The sequence below is a fragment of the Aptenodytes forsteri genome, unplaced genomic scaffold (genome assembly GCF_000699145.1).
Source record: "Aptenodytes forsteri isolate BGI_AS27 unplaced genomic scaffold, ASM69914v1 Scaffold651, whole genome shotgun sequence".
In the NCBI taxonomy this organism is placed as follows: Eukaryota; Metazoa; Chordata; class Aves; order Sphenisciformes; family Spheniscidae; genus Aptenodytes; species Aptenodytes forsteri.
This window is the reverse complement of record NW_008794079.1, coordinates 54,157-74,082: the sequence shown is the minus strand read 5'-3', so window position 1 is coordinate 74,082 and position 19,926 is coordinate 54,157. Positions and strand designations below refer to the sequence as shown.

General features: G+C 60.3%; 1 protein-coding gene across 3 annotated transcripts in view; it reads right to left on the bottom strand.

The window, feature by feature from the left end:
* Positions 1 to 725: 725 nt before the first annotated feature.
* Positions 726 to 19,926, bottom strand: part of MROH1 (maestro heat like repeat family member 1) — a 57,835-nt gene continuing 38,634 nt past the window's right edge. For all 3 annotated transcript variants that reach the window (XM_009272277.1, XM_009272284.1, XM_019470218.1), the window contains 9 exons: positions 12,374 to 12,511; positions 10,806 to 10,920; positions 8,476 to 8,622; positions 6,535 to 6,723; positions 5,150 to 5,302; positions 4,903 to 5,037; positions 4,528 to 4,630; positions 3,497 to 3,562; positions 726 to 1,416 (listed from right to left, as the gene is read on the bottom strand). In XM_009272277.1, the coding sequence (XP_009270552.1) occupies positions 1,331 to 1,416; positions 3,497 to 3,562; positions 4,528 to 4,630; positions 4,903 to 5,037; positions 5,150 to 5,302; positions 6,535 to 6,723; positions 8,476 to 8,622; positions 10,806 to 10,920; positions 12,374 to 12,511 (1,132 nt within the window). In that variant the 3' untranslated portion in view covers positions 726 to 1,330. The remainder of the gene's footprint in view (positions 1,417 to 3,496; positions 3,563 to 4,527; positions 4,631 to 4,902; positions 5,038 to 5,149; positions 5,303 to 6,534; positions 6,724 to 8,475; positions 8,623 to 10,805; positions 10,921 to 12,373; positions 12,512 to 19,926) is intronic.

The following is a 19,926-nucleotide window of genomic DNA, read 5'->3' as shown; positions in this document are numbered from 1 at the left end:
AGCGCTGGCCACAGGCCAGGATGGCCACGGGAACCAGCCCTCCCCGCTGCAGGCCTGGGGGGATCCAGCCAGGACCCTCCCTGGTCCATGCACCCACATGGCTGGGGGGCTGCCGGGAGCCAGCGTGGCCCCCCAGCACGCAGCACCCTGCAAGACCCTCACCGTGGGGTCCCATACCGTCTGGGCGCACTGCAAGTCCTGCTGGATGCAGGTGTCACTGCTGAGTGCTGAGGAGGAGCACTGCTAGGAGGATGGCACCAGGTCATGCTACGGGACCACTGCCACCCCACACCTCCCTCGGCTGCTTCTGGTTTGCGGAGGAAGCGCCCACAAAGGCACCTGCCCAACCCCCTGCCCCCCTATATCACGTACATCCCTGCAAAGGCACCCAGGGAGCAGAGCGGGGCCAGGAGCAGCAGGAACTGGAACAGGATCACAACCCGAAGGAGAAAAAGAACCCAGAGGTGACCAGAGCAGGGAGCTCCAGTGTAGGGACAGAAACCCGTGACAAGGAGCAGGGGGAGCTGGGGCACCACCAGCACCACTCGCACAGGGCAGGACCAGCTCAGGGGGGGACACCCCATGAGTAGAGCCAGGGCCAGTGCTGGGCTTCCCCTTTAGCAAGGAGGGGAGAAGAGACCCAGCATCTTCCTCCAAAGGGGATCACGACCCGGCTCACACAGCCGCGGGGCGGCCACCCCTCCCCTTCACCCCACCAGAACACCTGAGGAGTAAAGAGCTTTATTTAAAAATATGTTTATGTACATGAGTGTCAAGAGGACGGTCACATTCATCAAGTAGGGGCCGGGTGTAGGGGGGCAGGGCCCCATGTTGAGCACTGGGGAGCAGCAGGGTGGAACAAGGGGCTGGAGGCAGCTGCAGGGGGCTCAGACTCCATCCTGCTCCCGGCTGAGCAGGAGCCATGTGGGGAGCCCGGGGACGCTGCCTGCCCATGGCTCCAGGCCAGCTGCAGCCCCTTCCCTCCACATGCTGCCACCAAGGTCCCCTGCCCAGGACCCTCATACCGTAAGTCACGCGGGACCCCGTCCAGCAGCCTGCAGAGAGGGACCATGTACCCACCGTATCCTCCGGTCACCACAGTGCCACAGCTGGCCCAAGCCAGTCTTGGAAGGGGGGGCAGCAGAGGCACTGGGCTAGGCAGGCTCCTGCGGGCTGGCCAGAGCAGAGGAAGACGATGGGGCTGCTGCAGAGGCAGGTGAGCCGGGCCCCAGGCAGGTGCTCGATGCAGGAAGACGTGGCAGTGCCCGTGGGGCTCATGGCGAGGAGCCAACCCAACTATTGCTGCGGTGGAGCTGGGGTGCCCCGGGGCTCACAGGATTCTGATGAGGCGGCCCAGCGTCTCTGCTACCTTCACACGGACAGCGGGGACGGGGTCCTTCAGGAGCAGGTTCAGAGCTGGAAGGAGCAGAGCACAGAAATGCCAGGGGCCATGGGGCCATGGCCACGTACCCCTGGCCCCAGCCGCATCCTGGCTTTGCTCCATCACACAAGGAAGAAGCTCCACTCCAATCCCAGGGATGCTAGGCCCCTCTGCCAGCCCCCTCACATGCCCCAGGGGAGAACAAGCACCCTAAGTCCTCTTCAGCCCCTGAGGAGCCCCCAACTTTGCAGCCCCGGAGACAGATGCCACGGCAGCAGGATGGTGCTGCAGAGGCTGCTGGCCCCGCACCCTGGGATGGTGGGTCTGGGAGGGCTCCCTGGGGCCCTGGCTTTGCTCCATCACACAAGGAAGAAGCTCCACTCCAATCCCAGGGATGCTAGGCCCCTCTGCCAGCCCCCTCACATGCCCCAGGGGAGAACAAGCACCCTAAGTCCTCTTCTGCCCCTGAGGAGCCCTCAACTTTGCAGCCCAGGAGACAGATGCCACGGCAGCAGGATGGTGCTGCAGAGGCTGCTGGCCCCGCACCCTGGGATGGTGGGTCTGGGAGGGCTCCCTGGGGCGCGGGGGTCTTGCTGGTTGGGGTCCTGCACTGCCCTGGGGAGGGGAAGGGCCCCAGCACCGGGGTCCGGGGCCAGGGAGGGGAGAGGAGCCGGGAGCTGAGCCCCCGAGGGCCTGCGGGGCCGTGCAGACGCTCGCCGGGCCAAGCCTCCCCTATCAGCACGATTTCCTAATGCCTGGAACAGCTCCCAGTAGTAAGAAAACAATCCAGGTAGTTTTTCCTAGCAGTAAAAGTATAATAATATTTTTCCAGTAGCTTGTTTACCCGGCGCAGGAGAGCCCTCGCCTCCCTCCCGAGCCCCCCTGCTCCTGCGGCGAGCCAGGCTCCCCTGATGTATGTGCCCGCTTGCTTCCCACTCGTGGCATCCTCGTGCCTTGCCGGGCCCAGCCGCGGGGGTGCCCCGGGGCGGGCTGTAATGCCGAAGCCCCCCCAGACCCCGTGCGGCTGAGCCACTCAACACGGGAAGCTCGCGCAACCCAATCCAGGCCTGCTCGCTCCAGCGATTACTCACACACAGACAGATTATCTTTCACTTGTTTCAAACAGACAGGCCTCTTTCTTCTGGAAGGGCTCAGGGAGCCAACGGAAAGATAGTTTTTCCTTTTTTAGTGTTTTTTAAGCTCCCTTGGAACAATCCAAAAGTTTCCATGCATTACTATATACTATGAGGTCACTAGTGACAGGGAAAAAATCCCTGAAATCCAGGAAAATTACTTAACTCTGCTCCAAAATGCCACCAGCTTCAAGTCGACTTTTTATTAGCCCTTCATAACGAGCCTTAACTCTGCCTTTTAACGGTTAACACGTTACAAACAAACGCTGTGAGTCCCCTCCTGCTTACGCTAAGCCACTGCAAATGCCCCGTGAGCCCCCAGTGGACGCCCAGGGCCGGAGCTGCCGGCCAAGAACCAGAGCTTGCGGTGCAGCCCGGTGGGGTCATGCTTGGATGCGGGGCTCAGAGTTCTCTCGGCACCCACCAGCAGAGCCCCGCTCCCGGGTGAGCTGCAACCTCGGTCCCGGGATGCCCGCAGGGTGCAAACCAAATGCCATCTCAGCATCCCCACGCCGACTGCTCGGCCCCTCGCAGCACCTTGGCTTTCCAGCCCAGGCCCCCCCGTGTCTGCTACCTGCAGGTGCTGGGCTCATCCAGGCCACAGCTCTGGCTTCATGGGCTGACCATGAGGTCGGGGACATTCCCCATGTGCCCCAGCTCACCCAGGGACGCAGCCAGGTGCTGCCTGGGGGCAGTGCTGGATCTCACCGCACCAGCGCATCCAGGAGGGAGCGGGATCCCATTGCAGCCTTGTCCCTCTGCGATGGCCTAAAGCCCCTGAGCTGCCGGTCCCTGGGAGCATGCGGGAGGCTGCCCTAGGTGCTGCCCATGCTCCAGCCCCGAGAGCTGAGCAGGAGCGTCAGGTACAGCAGCGCCAGAGGCTGGGGAGCCCCATCTTGCGGGGCTGAGCTCCGATTCCAGCAGGCAGAGGCAAGTCCCCACTCCCCAGCAGCGAAAGCCATGGGTGGCAGCACCTACTCACCCGAAATGAGTTGGTCCAGGTCCACTTGCTGACAGTGTTCTTCGTCCACGTGCAGCACGAGGAAGCCTGAGGAAGAATTTCAGAGTCAGGGCTTGGTCTGGATCCCACCGGGGAGCCCCACATCCAAGGAGACAGATAACAGTGGCATGCCGCCGGGCACCAGGTCACTCGTTCCTGCATCGGTGCGTTGTGCGGAGTCTCAATGGAAACCCCACAACAACCGCTCAGGTGAGGACCACCGTCGGTGTTGTACACACAACTCCCCGTCTAACATGCACCCTAAGGAGTCGCCTGCCAGCAGCTCCGGTAACTTGTCCTAAAGCATCGCTGAGCACATCCGAGCGCAGCGCAGCCAAGGTCTGCACTGAAAGCAGCAAAACCTCCTCCCACGCGCAATCTTGAAGGGGTAAAAGCAAGGCTGGGCGCTACCCATCCTCCTCAGAAAGGAGGAACTGCTCTGAGCTGGGTGCACGGGGCTGATGTAGCTCTTCTGGCCATGCTGCTCACCTCACTGTAACCTCACCCGCACACTGCTGCCTGAGCCTGGAGACCTTTAAAGATGGACTGAGCTGGTCCAGGCCCCATTACTGGCATCATCTGTGCAGCCCACAGGCAGCCCACTGCTGCTGCACGGCATTGCCCATGGCGGGTGGTCACCCAAACCATGGCACGAACTGGCCACGTGCTTTCCACCTCAGCTGGTCACGGCAGACACCGTGCACACAGCCAGCACTAGTGGCAAGTGGCTGGAGAAAGGTTCCTGGGGTGCTGGCACCACCTGGGGACATCGCACGTGTGCCTGTCCCCAGGCCTGGGCACAGCAAGGCGCAAGTCGGTTGCTCTGCAGGACACGGAGGCACCAGATGACCTGGCCGTTTCCAGCAGCCCTGCTTGTCCACAGTACCCTCTCAGCAGAGTGGGGACCGAAAGCATTCCCAGGACAACAGGGACAGGTACGCACCCCTTCTGGGGAGGGGACACCCACGCGAAGCCTGAGGAGCAGCTTGGGAGCAGGACCCCAGCAGCCTTACCGATGAACATGGGCGCAGCTGCTCGGATGTCCACCCAGTTGCTCTTGAAGTAGAACAGGTTGGTTAAGATCAGGCGGTTCAGCATCTCTGGGTAGCTCTGCATCTAGGAGAGAAACAGCCGCCAAGGAAGTCACGCAGGACACGAGACTGGCTGCCTGCAGCACTGGCACCATCTCCTGGAAGCCCGGAGCTCCTGGGGAGGCTGACGTCAGGCCAGGAACACACCTGGGCTGGGAGGGAACAGCCCTGTGCGGACGCAGGGGCAGGACCCAGAGGACCTTACGGACCAGCAGCCCCCACACGAGTCCCGCCGGGCTGCACCGAGCCCCACGGGCAGCGCCGGCACCGGTGCCACGGGCTCTGGCAGCCACTCACCAGGTGTTTGCAGACGTTGTTCATGAACTCCCCATAGTGCAGGCTCCTGTCCTCCCGCAGGTGGTTGAGGAACATGTCGCAGAGCCCCTCGCAGCCCATGTTGGGGCCACACATGCGCAGAGCAAACTTGCAGGCCTGCGGCACAGAGAGGGGAGGCTGCAGCGTGCACTCAAGAGCTCAGCACCTCGCAGGATCCCCACGCCAAGGCAGAGGGACCCCCATTCCTGCCGGCCAGCAGGGCACTCACTTTGACAACCTCCGGCTTCGGGTCCTGGAGGTGCAGCAGCAGCGTCACCAGCCCATTCAGGATCTGCTCAAAGAAGACTTCACAGTTGCCTTCGCTGAACTTGGTCAGGTTGCCGAAGAGCACGATGGACGACTGGCGGAGGTCAGGCTGCTCCTGTGGGCAGAGGGGACGAGCAGGATTCAGTGGGAGCTGACCTGCGCTGGGCATCTCCCGCCTCGGGGGATGCACCTGGCAGTGCTGCTCCCACCACCCACCACCTCACTTCTCAGGTTGGAGGGCATCAGAGCAGCAAGAGAAACGCTGCCGTCTGTCCTGAACGCTCAGCACCTCCTTCCCAGGCTGCCCCGGGTCCTCAGTTGCAGGACCTCAGCTTTTTTTGTTTGTTTTTGAAAACCATTTTAGACGATTCTTCACCAGGAAATAACAAAACCACCCATGGGCTGAGGACAGGCTCTGCTGAGGGTGTAAATTCACTCCCTCCCACCTAATGACTACAAAAACACAGCCCCCCGCCTCTTCATCCCAAATTTCAGCCACCATCATCCCTGTTCGCTCCCATTGCTCCAGAACCCCCCACCAGCCGGCAGGAAGCACCCGGGAGGTGCTGGGGACCGAGCTCAGGGACAGGGGTCACCCTCCAGCTCTTCAAAGGGGCAGAGCAGTCGCACACAGCTGGGGAGGGAGCTGGGGAACTCCTGGCTGCAGTTCTGCTCAGACCAGAGGGAGCAGCAGAGAAGATGACACCCACAAAGCTGGAGCGTGGGGCGCAGCAAGGGCCTGGCCAAGGGGGGATGCTCCCAGCGGGACAGCAGCAGCTCAGTGCAGGAGCAGAGGACAAGGCTCAAGCCCAGGGACATGCTGCAAGCTGAGCAGGAGAAGCATCAAAGCATCAAGCTTCCCTGCGGTGATGCTGGAGGGGTTTTGGGGATGAACAGAGACTGCTAAAGGCAGCAAAACCCCCTGGGACAGACACCCACAGAAGACTTCCCTGCTCCCCCTGACCTCGCTCTGCCCTTGCTCCTACCCCAGGGCACCCACGTAACCCAGCTCTGACTCAACCCCATGCCCAGAGCTTCCTGCTACCCGGGAGGAGTCGAGGTCCAAGCAGACAACACAACAGGCACCTCCGCTTCCCAACCGTGCTGTGTCCTTATGCAGCCTGTGCTGAGCTCCCAGCTGGGGACGCGGTGCCCCGACCCCCTTCCTCGGGCTCCGCAGCGCTGCATGCACCCGGGGATGTGCCCCGTAGCATCCAAGCAGACTCCTGCTCTTCCCGCATACATCCCCTGCGTTAGGCAGGCTCTGGCTCAGCAGATGAGCCGTTTCGGACACGCTGGCAAAGGCACAAGCTCGGCCTCCCTGGCACAGCCAGGGCGCTGCCTTACACTGTCAAAGAAGGGCCGGATCCTGATGGCGATGTGGAGGAGCATGGACTGGATGTCTCTCTCCTCCACGTGATCCAGAAGCTTGGAGAGACTGGACATGGCCTCGAGCGCAACCAGGTTGTGGGGGTCATCTTTGTCATCCATGCCGTTGACCATGGATGCCAGGAGCTTGGCCCCGTGCTTCCTCACCTGCAAGGCAAGTGGCGAGAAAAGTGGTCCCCGTGGGGCGAGCCTGGCATGGGGGCTGGCAGGGACCCGTCCCCTGGGTGCCCTGCAGCAGGCTCCTGCCCCATGCCACACTTCCAGCCAGAAAGAGCTGGAAGGAGACTTAAATTATGACTGCCGTGGGCAAAGCGTCTTCGGCACAGGCCAGTTGTTGCACGCGGTAACTGCTTACCGCAGTCACCGGTTCCCCTCCCACTGGAACCATCAATGCAGTATTTCACTGTGTAATTAGAGCTGGTGTATAGACAGCAAAGGGGGAAATTAAGTTTGCGTAAGCCACGTTAAGTCTGCCATCACTTAATTCTGAGCGCTCGACTCTGCAAACTACGCTGTGCTACCCAGCGTGGCTTACAGAGCCCAGCTGGGAAGGAGCAAGGACGGACAGACAGACTGCTGTCCCTGAGCCACCCGGGAGGGTAGGAGCCCTGGAGCCCGCCCAGACCCATGCCTGCCCAGCCTCACCATGCTGGCATCGCTCCAGGTTGCCCTAGCAGATCAGGGATGGGAGCATCCGCAGCACAGTCCGGGAGGCAGCTCTCCTGATGGGCTGGAAACCTGGCTGCACTCACTGTGCTCCTGCCGGGGCGAGCGGAGGAGCCGGCAACAGCTCATCTCTGCCATCGCCCTAATTGCACAGGCTCGTCATCGCCCTCCTCATCCTCGCCGGGCTGCGCTGTCAGCACTGCTGGTTTCTTGCTTCCCCAAGGCAGCGCTCCGGCTCATGCAGCCCAGAGTGCCGGATGCTGTTAGAGCAGCAGCTCTGACCAGGCTACGCCAGCAGAATGGTATTTTTAGTAGCTACTTATATTTTAGCAGCAGATCACAGTTGCGTATTGTCTGTCTTGGGGCTGGCCTGCCCATGACCTCTTCCCAGGGTTTGGCACGGGCAAACACAGGAGCGGGGCGTCTGCCAAGCCCCCGTGCTGCTGCCGATCAGCCGTCAGGTAAGGAGAGCTGCGGGGTCAGGCCGGCAGCCCCAGGCAGCCCGATGCTCCCACGCCTGTGGGGTTTGCAGCATCAGCTCCTCTCCCGGGCAGGAAAGGGGTTTAAGCTGCCGCTTCCCGGCTGCAAGGTGCATCTGGAGCCTGGCGGGGACCAGCCGCCCCTGCACGTCCTCACGGCGAAGAGCTGCGAGCGCAGAGCACCCTGCGCCTGCCCTCCCCGCGTGCCGCTCCATGGACGCGCCTCCGGCACAAACTGCTCCGACCGCAGCGCTTCGGAGAGTGGGGATACCGACTCCTGCCTGCCTGAACCTGTCCCCTGTCATCGGGACAGGGGATTGCTTTGCTTTTAAGGATTCATTTGTCAGCTGGCAAAACCACTGGAGCAGGAGGAAAGAGCGATGGGCTCACAGGTCTTGCACAGGCGTGATGATGGGCAGCCCCACAGGTGACCTGGCTTGTTCGGGCCAGCCAGCCTCCCCCCAAGGATTCCAGGCTTTCCTCCAAAGCCAGGCTTTTATAAAGGTGTCTCCTAAAGCAGTCAGAAGTCTGAACCAGAGCAGTCCCGCAGTGCCTGCCTGCAGCGGCGATGTACAAGACAGCTGCCACCTCGGTTTTGGAGGTGCCGTCACCAGGGTGAGGAGGTGGCCGACTGCCCTGTCTAGAGACCCACCCTGTCTTTGACAAGCTGCATCTCCCGGTGGCTACGTGCTCCCTTCTCCCACCCAGCCCCGGCCAGGACTCTCAGGACGAGCAGTGCGGAGTTCGCTCTCACCTTTTCCGGCGAGCCGGAGGCGATATTGCCCAGCCCCCGGAGAGCCAGCATCCGCACCAACATGCAGGTGTCCTTCTGCCTCCCCGTCATGTTATCCATCATGGTCTCCAGCAGGATCAGGTCATTCACCACATTGTTATTGAGGAGCTAAAGCAGAAGAGAGTCTCAGCATCGACAGGACAAGGGGCCCTGCAAACCACGAGGGAGATGATGGCTGCGTTTCAGATGCTCTTATTCCTTTACACCGGGAAAGAGCCCCACATGACTTGATTTGCCCCCTGGCTCCCCTCAGACCCTCACTCCATATCCGCGCCATCCAGCGACAGGGCTAGGGGAGCCCTCAGCTCCTGCACCCCTAGGCAGGCACTTGGATTTGGGGAACCTGCAATAATTTGTAACATGTAAATCGAGAAAACCAAGGACCCCAAGTTGGGAAGAAGTGGGAAGCCCGGGCGAGCACTGACAGCCAGGAGAAACCCACAAAACCTACACAAAAGCTAAATCCTCACCCCTGAGACTGCCTGCCAGGTGAGATGAGGTGGGCTATGAAGAAGTCGGGGCATTTACAGGGATGGAGGGGCAAAGCGCATCCCCTGGGCTGTGGAGCAGCCAGCGGCACTGCCAGCTGCTCTGCCAGAGCAGTGCAGGGGCACCCGGAGCCACCACGTTCCCCGGAGCTCCCGGGAGCATCCCCAGCAGCTGAGCAGCAGCAGAACCGGAGCTTTTGGCGAGCAGCTCCTCATTCCTGGAGTGCTCCGAGCAGTGCTGGGAGGAGCCGGCCAGGCAGAGACTCAAGGAGACTGATTCAGGAGACCTGGCTGGAGGGAGACGGCAGGGCTGCTCTCCCACTGACCCTCCTAACCAAGCCCCCAGGTCATGGGGAGAGCCACGTACGGAAGCGGGACGTGCTCCAAGGAGCGCTGCTGGCCTTCCCCGGTGGGGCCCGGCTCATCCTGGATGGATCAGGCTCCGCTTTATGGAAAGGAGGTTTAACTGCCGGCAGTGGTGGGGTCGGCAGGAGCCCAGCGCCAATGGGGCACTTCTGGGTTAACGACCACCAGCGCGGCTGCTCTGGGGTTTAGCTCCTCTCTGGCAGAGCCCTGCTCTCTGCTGCTGCCTGGCCCCAAGGCAGGGGGTCAGTGGGGCCGCTCCAGGCTCCAGCCGCGGCAGGGGGCTCCCCATGTGCACCCACTGTCACCTGCCACCACTGCAGAGAGGCCGGGAGCCCCGGGGCTGAGAGGGACCCTGTGACACGAGACCCAGCACCCTGGAGCCTGATCCACATGCAGGCAACCACTGCGCAGGCACGGAGCTTGGGCCGGACACCCGTGGGCAGCGAGGGCTGCCAGTAGCCAAATGCAGGCACCGATGGAACCCCAGAGCTGCCCCTGGGTCCCAGGGGCTGGCACAGAGCCCCCCCGTCCTGCTGGGACGAGGCAGTGACAGCCGTCCTGGGGCAGCGGCTGCACCTCTGCTGCCGTCCGGGGGACTCTGCGGAGGCCGGGGGAGCAGAGGCTGCCGCACACCGGCCCCATGCTGCCCGTCTTCCCGCTGCTCCAGCCCAGTGGCCATTCCCCTCCTCGCTTCCCCTCTGTCATCTCCGTCACTGGCACGGCCGAGAGAAAAGGGACTGAGCTCTCACCTCATCAGTTTTGAGAGAGGGAGACACAGGCATTTGCTTCCTTCCCCTCCAGCTCCACGGTGAGGCAAAGCTGCTATTTTAAACCCTTTAAGGATGCAGAGAGCCAACCACACTCCAAAACTAAAGCAGATTTTGGGACAGGCTCCAAAAGCCAGGCCGGCAGCTCCCCCAGCCAAACAGAAAATAAAAACAGTGCCTTAATCCCAGGCTGCTTAAGCAGCTGAGAATTTAAAAGGTGGTTTATAAGGGGGGATATAGTTCTGCATTGTTGGCATAAGGTGCTCCTTTATGTAACAAAAACTCCTCGAGTGGCCCAGGGCTTTAAGGTGGTATGTACGGAGAGATAGTGTTACAGTCTGCTGGCTGCGCTGCCGGCGAGGGGAAAGGACTTGAGTCACTTCATTCCTTAGGGTGGTACGTAAGAACAGAGTTACGGTTTGCTGGCTCATGGCGGTGATGTGTTCAGAGTTGGACTCCTGCAGGCGCTTCTCTGCCATCCTCTCTACCACAGGGTCGGGAAGCCGAGGAGGACAGGCAGAGCCTGCTTCAGGCAGAGCCCTGCTGCAGCTTAACCCTCATCCCGGTGGCTCTCCAGCCGGGCAGGGAAAGACGGACGGACGGCCAGGAGCCAGCCTGCAGTGGTGGTTCAGCCGCGCTGCTGTGCCTCCCCACGACACCCCCCGCTCACCTCAGCGAAGAAGGCGGTGGTGGTGATCCTCTGGCTGTCAAAGACGCTGCTCAGTGTTGGGATGAGGTTCTTCACGATCAGGGGGAGCCGGGGGCCGGCGTGTCGGGCCATCGCGCTGCGAAGAGAAGCGGCATGCGTCACCCGCGCTGGCTGCCCGCACCGGGGGCTACAGGCAGCCCCTGGACCCCGGGGAGCTTCAAGGAAGCTGGCGAGCCCCTCCACCCAGGGGTCTGTGAGCTATCAAGCACAGTGAGGTGCTGGCACTGAGCCCTGTGCCATGGGGCATCAGTGGGCTGCCACAACGTGCCTCTGCCGAGCCACACCTCCTCCCTTGCCACAGGACAGGCAGCCACCGCCCAGGGTGCTTTGAGCACCACGAGCAGCAGCAGGACCACAGGCAGCCAAACGGGCAGCGCAGGCAGCTCCCGTCGCTCCACGTGCACAAGCGCATGTGAAGCGATGGGAGCTGCCTGCGTTGCCTGCGCTGCCCAGTGCACAGGAGCTGCCTGCGCTACCCGTCTTTCACGCCTCTGCATCCTGGTGCTGTGCGGAACCAGCATGTTGACATCCAGGGCAGATGGGGACGAAGTGCAGGTTAGGACCGAGCCCACGCCTGCTGTGTGTTGGGCACCCTGGCAGGAGCCTGCTCCGGCGGACCTCGGCCAGGAGGGACGTTTTTTGTTTTGGATGAGACACTCTCAAGTGTTTGTGAGGTTCAATAAAGCATTTTTGCAAATACTGGAAAATCCCAAACCGCTCGTCTCCTCCGCAGCCGTCCAAGAGCTATTAATGGTGCTGGGTGGAGGGACAGTGAAGTCCCCAGCTGAACCAGGCTCCACCGAACCGGACCGTGAGCTGCAGCCGTCCCTCGGCCTCGCAGCCTCATGCCAAACTCGCTGCCGTTGGCACGAGGTTGCACAGCCGCCACGGGAAGGACAGGCAGCTGCCAGCCAGCCGCCTACAGGGATTGGATGCTGCTGTAACACCCGATGAACCGCAAGGACATTTCAGCAGCAGCAAAAGGAGAAAAAACTTCCATCCAAGACCTTTTGGTGTCTGTCATACCTTGGTTAGACAGGAACAGCGAGCCTGAGCGCTGACAGGAGCGCAGTGAAGCAGCTGATAGCAGCAAAGGTTTGGCTGACGTGCCTGAAGAGCTGCCACACAGCCCCAGAGAGGGGCACGCCGGGGAAGCATGGGACGGCAGGCACACCGCAGCAGAGCCGATGGCAGCCGCCAGCTGCATCCAGCCCCACCGCGCTCCCAAGAACACAGCTCATCCCCCGTGGGCTCCCCACCCGGGCTGCTTCCAGCGATCTGGGGACAGAGCTGGCCGCCCCGTGGTGGGCAACAAGGCAGAGCCCCACTGCCAGTCCCTTGGTGATACTGCGGGAAGCCGGCAAGACCCTCCACCACAGGCTTTGATGCATCGCAGCTCCCCCGGGACATGGCGCACTCCCTCCCCACTCGCTACAGGGTGCTGTCCCACTCCCAACGGCCACGGTGCAGCTCTTGCGCCAAAGCTAGAGGAGATACCGGAGAACCGGTGCGTGGTGACAGCATCTTACCCGGCGAGCACGGCGATCCCATCGTGGTGCCTCTCCGGACTCACCATCAGCTCCCAGCCGCTGGCACTGCCCACAGCCCTGGCGACCTCCTCGCTGCCCCCCCGGGCCAGCATGACCTTCAGCGTTTCCACGGCACAGCTGGGGAGAGAAGCATGGCGGTTAGGTTAGGGCAGGCTGCCTGCCCTGCCTGCAGCCCTGCCCATCTAGCAGGTCGCAGAGCAGCAAACGAGGGGAGTGCTGGGACACGCGGGAGGCATTCGGGTGCTTGTGGAAGGGATGAGTTATGCGAGGGCTTTAGCTGGAGAGAGACGAGCCCATAACTCACTGCTACTTCCATTTACGCCGTGACGTTTGCCGTTAAAGTGATCCAAGACAACAGACTGAAAAGTAAAGAAGTCCAGAACTACTTTAAGGAGGGGTTTTTTGCATTAATATTTTATAGGTAGGGATTATTTTGCTGCAAGCACAGAGCAACATATGGGAAACATACATTATCCTGTCAAAACAAAACAAATATTAGCAATGGATAAATCTTAGCCTTCAATACGAGCAAGAGGAATGTAGTTACCACACACATAAAGAAAACAGAATTTAGTGAGAGTGTCTCAACACAAAGGTCTTTCAGCTTTTGAACTGGGTTCCTGCTATTTTGGCTTCTCGTAGGGATGGGCCAAGTTGCAGTGACAAGGGACTGGTGCTTGGAGGGACCGTCACCCCCGCCGAACCCGAGGGGGCTGCAGGGTGGGGACACCCCTGGGTCTCCGCCGCAGCCACATCCTCCAGCAGCTGCAGGAGTCCCAGAGAGCCCGGCTTGCCTTAACGAAGGACATCCAGTCATGCCTCTCACATGTCCCAAGTGGGGACTAACAATGGAAAATAAAACACTGACCCACCGTACGCACAGAAAACAGACCCTGCCATGCCAGACCTGAGGCTTTCAGCAGTTTTGTACTGCGCTTGTCTGTATGTTTCATCAGGAGCCGGGGCTGGGATTTCTCCAGGGATGAGTGCCTGGAGGACCCACTCACACAAGCAGAGCATCCTTAAGGGCCAAAGCCGAGCACCTGCCCATGGCAAAAGCACAAGGAGCAGGGAAGGAGGCAAGCAGAAGAGCGCAGGTTTGCTTTTCTGCTTGGCACAGCCACGTCTAGTGCGCAAAGCAAGAGGTCTCCGCTGCATCCCCCGTGAGCCTGAGCAGAAGCTGGCTGGTCCCGTTCTGCTCTCATGCATGGGGCACACAGCGGCCGGTCAGGCAGCACGGTTCCAGACCCATGGGGCAGACGGTGCAGAAGCCTCAAGTCTGCCCTGCAAAACCCACCCAGAGGAGCCATCGAGCTGGCTCCGTTACTGACAGCAAACAGAAAAGCAGGACCACGAACGCTTGCTGAACTGGCTTGCTCAACTCTTATGAAAAGCCCAGACTGGCGGAGAGTCTTTCAGCACGCTTTAAGCATCCCCGCATCATGAAGACTACAGGACAAGGAATTAATTACCAATTAAAGAAAACCTTAGGCGGAAGTATTCTTCCACCGTCTATCCACACCAATCTGCCAGTATACGTAACAGTCCTGGCTTTACTGTTTTGGAGTCCGGCCACACAGGCTTTTGGAGTTTTTCAAACAGTTTTCAGCTAGACACAGCCCGAGCTGCTGCAGCGCGCACAGCTCCCCCGAGCCGGCTGCAGTGCTTCCTTTCCGTGAGCTGTAGCCGAAATTACTAAGTGATGTGCAAGAGTCTCCACTTAGAGAGGTCCTTCCACAGAGCAAGTCTCTGACCTTGAATATCCCTTCCAGCAGCCTGGAATAAAAACCAGGCTCCTTTTTCATTACAGCACTCAGTTTAGCGGGGAGGTACAGCGTCCACTTCACGTACTCCTGCCCATTTGGAGCAGGAGACCCAGACACCTGCCAGCTCTGCCAGCCCAGCAGCGGGCAGCTCAGCTGCCCAGCAGCTGAGCATCGGCCTCCAGCCTCGGCCGGGGCCGAGCATCGGCCCTGCGGACTGGGTCCAACAACAGCAGAGCTCTGCACGGGCTCCAGCACCGGTGCTCAGCAGATACACGGCTGTACCTCTGCCTACGGCGTGCCCATCCCCGTGCTCTCGCTCCCCCTAGGGCAGAAATCATCACCACACACCGCCACGACACTGGGCATTTACCAGCTCTCGGTCTGTCCAGCCCCAGAAGACCGAGCCAGTCTCCCTGCCCCAAGACAAGGTCGACCTAGTCCTGGTGTGTTTATCCGGTACGTCTCCAGTCCTCTCAGCCCATTCCTGGGGTTCTCGCCCTCGCTGGCGGGGAGCTTCCCACCCCCAAAGCCTAACCTGAATCGCACTCCAGCTTTGGTGCAATGGAGAACCCCCTCCTGCAGCATCGTGAGGACCACTAACATTTCTGCAGAGCAAGAAAACTCCACAAGCCTCAAAACTCAAAGCTTGCATACAGGTGAACCTGTAATTTAGTCCAAGAAAGCTGCAGTGGGATTTATTTTCTTGCAGCGTAAGAAAACAGCAACAAAAAGCCTCCTGGCAGATGCTCACGGACAAGAGAGGCCAGCGAAGGCCAAGGAACTTCCCACCAGCTCCTTGGTTTTGGACAAGGTCTGACAGGAAACGTCCCAGCACCAGCCCGGTGCTCACGGGTGGCTCCTCGGGAGGGACCGTTCCTGACAAAGCCCCTGCATGCTGGCTGCGGGATTCCCACTCCACTCAAACCTCCCTGAGGTTTCAGCTCCCAGCCCGCAACTCCAGGCTCTCCCGCTCCTTAACAAGAGCTAAAAAGCCCGGAGCGAGCGCAGCGGGTTAGTCCCCACGCAACCAGAGGCTGCTCCTGCAAGACAGATGGTTAAAGCTGTTCATTCACAAGGTTTGCTTTTTCCACAGTGTCCTATAGACACTTCCTTCCTTTCCAACAAAAGCCCGTGTCTTCCAACCTCCCTTTCCTGCCAAGCTATCGTATTCACCTTTACCATCTCTCTTTGGCATTTAAATATCATGAAGTCTTAGAATTCAAAACGCGTACAGGAAATTACTTTGATATTGTAACCAGCTCCTGGGACAAGGCTGGAATTTCACATCCCCGCAGTTTTTCTGCGCGTTGGACAAAGACTGTTCCCCCTCCATCAATCAGCGATGACTTCATGGACGCGCAGCCACGGCTACCTGCCTGCACCCATGCACAGCAGGAGCAGAAACGGGGCTCGGAGCAGAATCACTGCTCCCTCCGGGCTGTTCCCAGAGGTTTCTGGCAGGAGCCGGCGTGACGCAGCCCCTCTCCCCGCTCCCCAAAAGCGGGCGACGTCAGCGGGGACTCGCAGCTGCGATGCACATCCAGGACACGGCTGCTCTGTACCAACACCTGCAAGATCAAGCAGAGATTTGAGAAGCGGCGCTAAGAAACCCAACACAGTGCACGCGTGCCAGCCACGTCTGGGGAGCGGCGATGAAGGAGCCTTTTCCCTTCAGGACACAGACGCTGCATGTGACCCACCGACTGTGGTCCCAAGGGAGCGAAGCGGAGCATTGCCAGCACACCTGCATTTGGACTAGCCCTGGCGATGCAAGCCATGGGCTCGGACCAGCGAGAAAACCCCTCCGGTACAATCCTGCCCAGCTTCACCCAGCAAAGCCCGGGACCAAGCTGGCCGCCTCGATCAGCGGCGGCAGGAGGGAGCCAGCTTCCAGCAGAGCTGCTCCCCGGGGGCTGCAGGAGAGGGGCCGGGGGGCTCCCCCATCCCACATCTGGGACGTGGGTGTCGAAGAGCTGCTGGCTCCCACCAATCTTCCGTCTGGCACATCGGCTTTTCCTGCCACAAGGATCCAGGGACTCTCGCATCCCGAAGGCTCACTCTTGGGATCGACAGCTGCCTTGCTGCCGCGGGAGCACCCAGACAGAAGCCTGGGGAGGCACATGGGCTCATCCAGCCCCAGCCCTGTTCCACGGATGAAGCAGCGGTCCCGGCAATAGTTCAGCATGTTCTGGTTTGTGTCCCCAATGCTGTTTGGAGTCCAGACACTTTTGGAGGAAGAGCAGTCATTTCTGGCTCCTGTGTCTCCTTTCCTGGGAGGCAACCAGTTGCTTCAAGTTTCCTTCAGTACTCCCCGTGTTATGGTACGGGGTCTGGCTGGGATCTGCCCGTGCCTCTCTTCCAGGAGTCGTTAGGGGGAAGAGCATGACGAGAACAGACAGTTCCGGCTGCATGAGCCCAAAGCCACAAAGGCAGCGCGAGTGTCCGCTCCCGTTGGGGGGATCTGCACGAAGCCACCCCGAACCACGGCCACTGCTGTGCAAAACACCCCGAGGGGACGTGGCAAGTGCCACAAGCTTGTGGAGTGACACCGCCAGTGCCAGTGCGGCCACGGGGCAACCCGTGCTCGGCCTTAACCATCCCGCTCCTCCAACACATCGGGTTTGTTTAATTTTATTCTAACATGTGGTCTAAATAAAACACTAATCAGATAGCAGCCCTGCCATCCAGCATAACAACCTGTTTCCACTCATTACATCTCCCTACTGGAAAAGTCACCCTCCGCGTGAGCAGCAGCTTTCCGAGATGAAGACAGGGCCCACCACGGTACGGTGGCAGACGGGGGGTATTATTGCTCGGTGTGCCCAACGCCGCCCTTCCAGTCGCTCTGCTCGGGATAAGGAAACGGCCTTTCTTCACCATTGGGATTTGACAAATGAACTGTCAAGTGATGCTACAGCCCTTTTAGTTCGCTGCCGCTTTGTCTGCTGTCTTTGTGGGCTCCTCAGGGCCCCCCCCCCCCCCCCGACTAATAATAGCCTGTAAAAAACCCAAGTCTGGAAAGCCACAAGAGGATAAATCTGAAAATCGGGGCACAGCTTCCTCCCCGCGAGCCGACCCAAGCTCCGGGGGAATCTTTAGACATTGAGCTGGTGGAGGGAGCAAGCAGGCGGCTGGAGAAGCAGCTCCAGAGAAGGGTTCCCGGCCCTCTGATCCCCCGGTAAGCCTGCAGCACCTCCTGCCATTGCTTCCTCAGGTATGCATCTAACCCCAACATCCCCATAAATTTAAAGTGCTTTAAAGCAAATGCAGGTACCGCTCATCAGCCAGACCATTTGCTGCAGGACGAGGGCACCAGGGCTGCCCCATGGCAGACAAGCCGCCAGAAGAGGGGCTGAGGGGCACCAGTACTGTTTCAGACACTAAATCCAGGGCAGGCAGCAGGCAGTGCGGACAGCCGGGATGGCTGATGTGCATCGGCACCCAGCCCAGCCCCGCAGCAGCTCCATGAGGGTCCCCAGGCAGGCAGGGTCGCTGTGTGTGGGACCAGGCCTGTTTGCATCTTATTTGCAGCCACACCACCTACGGAGGCTGAAGAGACAAGCCCTGGTCCTTTCTCCTACAGATCAAGGCATCCCCAAGGTAGCCCAGAGATGCAGGAGAGAAGAGCAACCCCTTCGCGCTGCTCAGCACAGGCAGGGTCCTGCAGAAGCACCGGATGGAGCCACGCAGGGCACGGGCAACGGCTGGAGAAGCAGCACTTTGCACCAACCCAGTGCAATGCCGGCAAGAAGCTGGAGACCTGCGTACATCAACGGGACACGCTCACGGGGTCCGGCAGTCCTGCCACAACCCAGGTTACAGCCTCACGTTCCCGGGAGGGGACGCGCTGAAACCCAGGGTGGGGAGACTCCTGCAGCTTGCCTAACGCGGGCTCTGCCTTCACGGCGTCCCACCTCTCCCAGCACAAAGGCTCTGCTGGAAGCGACCAGGAGCTGACGATGCTCAGCAAGTCGGCCCGTGCTGCGCTCGCAGGCTCAGAGCGATGTGGAACGATAACCTGCACTGGATGCGGACCCTTGCGCGGGACATGGACCCTGCACACCCAGACCTGGCAGAGGGGTGCAGTGGTCTCCTCTTCCTCTGCGGCCAGGGGAAAGCCTCGCTTGCAGAGGCCCTTTCAGCATCCTCGCTTTCGAAAGAGGGCAGATGCACAGGGCCAACGCAGGTGCTGCTCTGCACCAGCAAACACCCTTTGGTGTTTGAACCAGGCTGTTTGGCTTGAGCAGCAGATTATTTAGCAGCTGTGGTGACTCTCACCTGGGTTCAGCAATTGGCCCTTTGGGGTTTCAGGGGCTCTCACAACAGAGAAATCATTTTTACAGCACCACTCTTAAAATCCAGAAGAGCCAGCCCCAGGGAGAGGCCAGGACCCAAACACACCTTTTAAAAAGCTGCTGATCGCACCCTGCCAGGCCAGGCAGCGCAGAGGCTGTTGGCATCCCAGGTGGGCGGCGTAGCACCCCACTGCCCGCCCGGCGCATCGCCACTCCATGCAGCTATTCAATGGCATTTGCCAAGACCAGAAGACACAGCGACCCTACGTGCCGGGGCAGGGCAGCTCCTCCAGGGAGGAGCACGGCCCCGGCAGGCAGATACCCCAGCCCACAGTCGTACTGAAAGGGTCCTGCAAGGCCCCATCCTTTCCAACGTCAGCCAAGCCCGAAGTGGGCCAGTGTATTTCTGCTGCTCTATGAGGGCCACTTACCAACCTTTGACAATAAAGTGTTAATGTTGGGTACGGTCTTGGCTGGAGGTAGCCAAACCGTTACGGTTTTGCTCAGGTTGGGATGCTGTGGGCAGAGGCCAGGGGAAGGCGAAGCTGCCAGCAGCAGCTCTCTGCACATGAAGGGAAGTCCCACCTTCATGGAGATCCTCAGCACCGCAGACGCACGCACAGGCTTGGAGGTTGTAAAGGGAAAGCTCGTTAAAGGCTGGTGATGGGCAACACCACTAATTTCTAAGCCCTCTGCCAGAGGAGCCCCACAAGCAGGAGCAGAACAAGCCAGAAGCGTCTGCAGAAACAGGGGCCGGGCAGCTTGCCGCAACCAGGCGGGGGGCACAGCAGCTGGAAAGCGGTTGTTTGGGCCCCCCCCCCGACCCCCGAGTCTCCTCCTCAGCGGCGAGGGACACCCAGGGCTGAACGCACCCAGCGGAAAAGGGGTCTCCTCCTCAGCGGCGAGGGACACCACGGGCTGAAAGCACCGAAGGAGGACAAGGCAGATGCGGTGGCTCGGCACTGCCACCTCTACGTGGGGGAAGACGGCATCGTGGCCCGGCTCTGTTCGCTCAACGGGCAGCAATTCAGTGTGACCGAGACATGCTGCAGCCATCAATGCGATGAAGCCAAAAAGTTTGCTCTTTCCAGCTTTCCCTCCTCATCCTTCACGGAAGCGGAGCCATCCTCCCTCCCCAAGAAATGCTCATCCGCCCCCGACCTGCCCAGCAAGCCCCAGGGGGCCCTGCCGAGACCCGCTCCCGAAAACCAACGGGGCTTTTTCGGGAGGCTGCAGCAGTAACCCAATCCAGCAGGGCTCTGGCACTGCGGCTGCCCGAGCTCTGAAAAGCACATCTTTCACTGCGGCTGCAGAGGCGGCTGATTTAATGCTTCCCAGTTTAGAGACTGTGTTCTGCAGAAGAAAACACACCAAAAAAAAGGAAAAAAAAAAAAAAACCAACCCCAGAGCCCAAACCGCACCAGGGGTCAGGCTGTCATACCTAAGGCGTTATGGCCCGGGTGTTATTACC